At 48.8% G+C, this 7,500-nt stretch overlaps 1 protein-coding gene across 1 annotated transcript in view; it reads right to left on the bottom strand.

Annotated features, from left to right (window-relative positions):
* LOC113820067 (V-type proton ATPase subunit S1) overlaps positions 1–7,500 on the bottom strand; it is a 23,691-nt gene that overhangs the window by 8,653 nt on the left and 7,538 nt on the right. Inside the window, exons 6-7 of the mRNA XM_070145366.1 lie at positions 7,374–7,500; positions 7,114–7,233 (exon numbers count right to left, since the gene is read on the bottom strand). The exon at positions 7,374–7,500 is cut by the window's right edge and continues 28 nt beyond it. Of these exons, the coding sequence (XP_070001467.1) occupies positions 7,114–7,233; positions 7,374–7,500 (247 nt within the window). The remainder of the gene's footprint in view (positions 1–7,113; positions 7,234–7,373) is intronic.

Raw genomic sequence — 7,500 nt, 5'->3', positions numbered from 1 at the left:
CACTTACACTTACACTCTCACTTACACTTACACTCTCACTTACACTTACACTTACACTCTCACTTACACTTACACTTACACTCTCACTTACACTTACACTTACACTCTCACTTACACTTACACTTACACTCTCACTTACACTTACACTTACACTTACACTCTCACTTACACTTACACTCTCACTTACACTTACACTCTCACTTACACTTACACTCTCACTTACACTTACACTCTCACTTACACTTACACTTACACTTACACTCTCACTTACACTTACACTCTCACTTACACTTACACTCTCACTTACACTTACACTCTCACTTACACTTACACTTACACTCTCACTTACACTTACACTTACACTCTCACTTACACTTACACTCTCACTTACACTTACACTTACACTCTCACTTACACTTACACTTACACTTACACTCTCACTTACACTTACACTCTCACTTACACTTACACTCTCACTTACACTTACACTCTCACTTACACTTACACTCTCACTTACACTTACACTCTCACTTACACTTACACTCTCACTTACACTTACACTCTCACTTACACTTACACTCTCACTTACACTTACACTTACACTCTCACGTACACTTACACTCTCACTTACACTTACACTTACACTTACACTCTCACTTACACTTACACTCTCACTTACACTTACACTCTCACTTACACTTACACTCTCACTTACACTTACACTCTCACTTACACTTACACTTACACTCTCACTTACACTTACACTTACACTCTCACTTACACTTACACTCTCACTTACACTTACACTCTCACTTACACTTACACTCTCACTTACACTTACACTTACACTCTCACTTACACTTACACTTACACTCTCACTTACACTTACACTTACACTTACACTTACACTTACACTCTCACTTACACTTACACTTACACTTACACTCTCACTTACACTTACACTTACACTCTCACTTACACTTACACTTACACTCTCACTTACACTTACACTCTCACTTACACTTACACTTACACTCTCACTTACACTTACACTTACACTCTCACTTACACTTACACTTACACTCTCACTTACACTTACACTCTCACTTACACTTACACTTACACTTACACTTACACTCTCACTTACACTTACACTCTCACTTACACTTACACTTACACTCTCACTTACACTTACACTTACACTCTCACTTACACTTACACTTACACTCTCACTTACACTTACACTTACACTCTCACTTACACTTACACTTACACTCTCACTTACACTTACACTCTCACTTACACTTACACTCTCACTTACACTTACACTTACACTTACACTCTCACTTACACTTACACTTACACTCTCACTTACACTTACACTTACACTCTCACTTACACTTACACTCTCACTTACACTCTCACTTACACTCTCACTTACACTCTCACTTACACTTACACTTACACTCTCACTTACACTCTCACTTACACTCTCACTTACACTCTCACTTACACTCTCACTTACACTTGCACTCTCACTTACACTTACACTCTCACTTACACTTGCACTCTCACTTACACTTACACTCTCACTTACACTTACACTCTCACTTACACTTACACTTACACTCTCACTTACACTTACACTTACACTCTCACTTACACTCTCACTTACACTCTCACTTACACTCTCACTTACACTTACACTCTCACTTACACTTACACTCTCACTTACACTCTCACTTACACTCTCACTCTCACTTACACTTACACTTACACTTACACTCTCACTTACACTTACACTTACACTCTCACTTACACTTACACTCTCACTTACACTTACACTCTCACTTACACTTACACTCTCACTTACACTTACACTTACACTTACACTCTCACTTACACTTACACTCTCACACTTACACTCTCACTTACACTCTCACTTACACTCTCACTTACACTTACACTTACACTCTCACTTACACTCTCACTTACACTTACACTCTCACTCTCACTTACACTTACACTTACACTCTCACTTACACTTACACTCTCACTTACACTTACACTCTCACTTACACTTACACTCTCACTTACACTCTCACTCTCACTCACTTACACTCTCACTCTCACTCACTTACACTCTCACTCTCACTCACTTACACTCTCACTCACTTACACTCTCACTCTCACTCACTTACGCTCACTCTCACTCACTTACGCTCACTCTCACTCACTCACGCTCACTCGCACTCACTCACGCTCACTCGCACTCACTCACGCTCACTCGCACTCACTCACGCTCACTCGCACTCACTCACGCTCACTCGCACTCACTCACGCTCACTCACGCTCACTCGCACTCACTCACGCTCACTCACGCTCACTCGCACTCACTCACGCTCACTCGCACTCACTCACGCTCACTCGCACTCACTCACGCTCACTCGCACTCACTCACGCTCACTCTCACTCACTCACGCTCACTCTCACTCACTCACGCTCACTCTCACTCACTCACGCTCACTCTCACTCACTCACGCTCACTCTCACTCACTCACGCTCACTCTCACTCACTCTCACTCACTCACGCTCACTCTCACTCACTCACGCACGCTCACTCTCACTCACTCACGCACGCTCACTCTCACTCACTCACGCACGCTCACTCCCACTCACTCACGCACGCTCACTCTCACTCACTCACGCACGCTCACTCTCACTCACTCACGCACGCTCACTCTCACTCACTCACGCACGCTCACTCTCACTCACTCACGCTCACTCTCACTCCCTCACGCTCACTCTCACTCACTCACGCTCACTCTCACTCACTCACGCTCACTCTCACTCACTCACGCTCACTCTCACTCACTCACGCACGCTCACTCTCACTCACTCACTCACGCTCACTCTCACTCACTCACGCTCACTCTCACTCACTCACGCTCACTCTCACTCACTCACGCTCACTCTCACTCACTCACGCTCACTCTCACTCACTCACGCTCACTCTCACTCACTCACGCTCACTCTCACTCACTCACGCTCACTCTCACTCACTCACGCTCACTCTCACTCACTCACGCTCACTCTCACTCACTCACGCTCACTCTCACTCACTCACGCTCACTCTCACTCACTCACGCTCACTCTCACTCACTCACGCTCACTCTCACTCACTCACGCTCACTCTCACTCACTCACGCTCACTCTCACTCACTCACGCTCACTCTCACTCACTCACGCTCACTCTCACTCACTCACGCTCACTCTCACTCACTCACGCTCACTCTCACTCACTCACGCTCACTCTCACTCACTCACGCTCACTCTCACTCACTCACGCTCACTCTCACTCACTCACGCTCACTCTCACTCACTCACGCTCACTCTCACTCACTCACGCTCACTCTCACTCACTCACGCTCACTCTCACTCACTCACGCTCACTCTCACTCACTCACGCTCACTCTCACTCACTCACGCTCACTCTCACTCACTCACGCTCACTCTCACTCACTCACGCTCACTCTCACTCACTCACGCTCACTCTCACTCACTCACGCTCACTCTCACTCACTCACGCTCACTCTCACTCACTCACGCTCACTCTCACTCACTCACGCTCACTCTCACTCACTCACGCTCACTCTCACTCACTCACGCTCACTCTCACTCACTCACGCTCACTCTCACTCACTCACGCTCACTCTCACTCACTCACGCTCACTCTCACTCACTCACGCTCACTCTCACTCACTCACGCTCACTCTCACTCACTCACGCTCACTCTCACTCACTCACGCTCACTCTCACTCACTCACGCTCACTCTCACTCACTCACGCTCACTCTCACTCACTCACGCTCACTCTCGCTCACTCACGCTCACTCTCGCTCACTCTCGCTCACTCTCACTCACTCACGCTCACTCTCACTCACTCACGCACGCTCACTCTCACTCACTCACGCACGCTCACTCTCACTCACTCACGCACGCTCACTCTCACTCACTCACGCACGCTCACTCTCACTCACTCACGCACGCTCACTCTCACTCACTCACGCACGCTCACTCTCACTCACTCACGCACGCTCACTCTCACTCACTCACGCACGCTCACTCTCACTCACTCACGCACGCTCACTCTCACTCACTCACGCACGCTCACTCTCACTCACTCACGCACGCTCACTCTCACTCACTCACGCACGCTCACTCTCACTCACTCACGCACGCTCACTCTCACTCACTCACGCACGCTCACTCTCACTCACTCACGCACGCTCACTCTCACTCACTCACGCACGCTCACTCTCACTCACTCACGCACGCTCACTCTCACTCACTCACGCACGCTCACTCTCACTCACTCACGCTCACTCTCACTCACTCACGCTCACTCTCACTCACTCACGCTCACTCTCACTCACTCACGCTCACTCTCACTCACTCACGCTCACTCTCCCTCACTCACGCTCACTCTCCCTCACTCACGCACGCTCACTCTCACTCACTCACGCACGCTCACTCTCACTCACTCACGCACGCTCACTCTCACTCACTCACGCACGCTCACTCTCACTCACTCACGCACGCTCACTCTCACTCACTCACTCACGCTCACTCTCACTCACTCACGCTCACTCTCACTCACTCACGCTCACTCTCACTCACTCACGCTCACTCTCACTCACTCACGCTCACTCTCACTCACTCACGCTCACTCTCACTCACTCACGCTCACTCTCACTCACTCACGCTCACTCTCACTCACTCACGCTCACTCTCACTCACTCACGCTCACTCTCACTCACTCACGCTCACTCTCACTCACTCACGCTCACTCTCACTCACTCACGCTCACTCTCACTCACTCACGCTCACTCTCACTCACTCACGCTCACTCTCACTCACTCACGCTCACTCTCACTCACTCACGCTCACTCTCACTCACTCACGCTCACTCTCACTCACTCACGCTCACTCTCACTCACTCACGCTCACTCTCACTCACTCACGCACGCTCACTCTCACTCACTCACGCACGCTCACTCTCACTCACTCATTCACTCGCTCACTCTCACTCACTCACGCTCACTCTCACTCACTCACGCTCACTCTCACTCACTCACGCTCACTCTCACTCACTCACGCTCACTCTCACTCACTCACGCTCACTCTCACTCACTCACGCTCACTCTCACTCACTCACGCTCACTCTCACTCACTCACGCTCACTCTCACTCACTCACGCTCACTCTCACTCACTCACGCTCACTCTCACTCACTCACGCTCACTCTCACTCACTCACGCTCACTCTCACTCACTCACGCTCACTCTCACTCACTCACGCTCACTCTCACTCACTCACGCTCACTCTCACTCACTCACGCTCACTCTCACTCACTCACGCTCACTCTCACTCACTCACGCTCACTCTCACTCACTCACGCTCACTCTCACTCACTCACGCTCACTCTCACTCACTCACGCTCACTCTCACTCACTCACGCTCACTCTCACTCACTCACGCACGCTCACTCTCACTCACTCACGCTCACTCTCACTCACTCACGCTCACTCTCACTCACTCACGCTCACTCTCACTCACTCACGCTCACTCTCACTCACTCACGCTCACTCTCACTCACTCACGCTCACTCTCACTCACTCACGCTCACTCTCACTCACTCACGCTCACTCTCACTCACTCACGCTCACTCTCACTCACTCACGCTCACTCTCACTCACTCACGCTCACTCTCACTCACTCACGCTCACTCTCCCTCACTCACGCTCACTCTCCCTCACTCACGCTCACTCTCCCTCACTCACGCTCACTCTCCCTCACTCACGCTCACTCTCCCTCACTCACGCTCACTCTCCCTCACTTACGCTCACTCTCCCTCACTTACGCTCACTCTCCCTCACTCACGCTCACTCTCACTCACTTACGCTCACTCTCACTCACTTACGCTCACTCTCACTCACTTACGCTCACTCTCACTCACTTACGCTCACTCTCACTCACTTACGCTCACTCTCACTTACTTACGCTCACTCGCACTCACTTACGCTCACTCGCACTCACTTACGCTCACTCGCACTCACTTACACTCACTCACACACACTTACATTCACTCACACACACTTACACTCACTCACACACATTTACACTCACTTACACTCACTTACACTCACACTCACTCGCTCTCACTCACATACTTACTCTCACTCTCACTCACATACTTACTCTCACTCTCACTCACATACTTACTCTCACTCTCACTCACATACTTACTCTCACTCTCACTCACATACTTACTCTCACTCTCACTCACATACTTACTCTCACTCTCACACTCACACACACACACAGAGCTATACACTTACACACTTACACACACACACACACACACACACACATAGCCATACATTTACACCTACACCCCTACACACACATACACACAGCCATACACTGACATTGACACTGACACCTACACCTACACCTACACCCACAATCATACCCATACCCCCCCCCCCCACACACACACAGAGCTGTGCACAAGCACACTACCCCACAGCCATACACAAACCACAAGCAAGCACACACAGCCATACACAAACTCATATAGCCACAAATAAGCACACACTGTCACACACAGCCAAACACAAGTACATACAGCCCCACATAAGTACACACTGCCATACATGAGCCACACACAAGTGCACACAACCATACATGAGCCACACACAAGCAACCACACACAAGTGCACACAGCCATACATAAGTACACACAGCCATATGCAAGCACACACTGTCACACACAGCCAAACACAAGCACCCACAAACAAGCGCACAAAGCCATATACAAGCACACACAACCATATACAAGCACACACAACCATATACACGCACACACAGCCACACATAAGCACACACTGTCACACACAGCCACACACAAGCACACACTGCCATACATGAGTACTCACAGCCACCCACAAGCACCCACACCCACACACAAGCACACACACAGCCACACACATGCAAAATAATCAAATTTTCAAAATGAAAACCAAAAAGCACGGATATTTGACCATACTCACTGGATCTGGAACTTTCCATACTCAGCAGTGTTGTACTTCATCAAAAGTTTTGCTGCTTCTGGACGACATTCTCCAGTGTCGTTGCCCAACCACTCAGACTCGGATATAGTATATGAATTACTGAAATGATGAGGGTTATTATTACAATTAACTCTATGTCAATATCTCTGTCTATAATGACCAGACAAGAGGATTGCTTATTGTCTGACCATTTAATACAGTCAGTTAAATGACAAATTCAAATTCAAGCTTTCACTTACTCCAGAGTTTCATTTGTGTAAAAATTGAAGGTGATATTCTTGTAAAGGTACAGCAATACACAGTCGTTGTTGTGGAAACCCCTGAGGCCTTTTTCTGGTGCAGCCTGGAGCGACCGAGCAATTCGGA

This window comes from Penaeus vannamei, chromosome 33 (assembly GCF_042767895.1).
Source record: "Penaeus vannamei isolate JL-2024 chromosome 33, ASM4276789v1, whole genome shotgun sequence".
Classification (NCBI taxonomy): Eukaryota; Metazoa; Arthropoda; class Malacostraca; order Decapoda; family Penaeidae; genus Penaeus; species Penaeus vannamei.
This window is presented reverse-complemented; position numbering and strand designations above follow the sequence as displayed.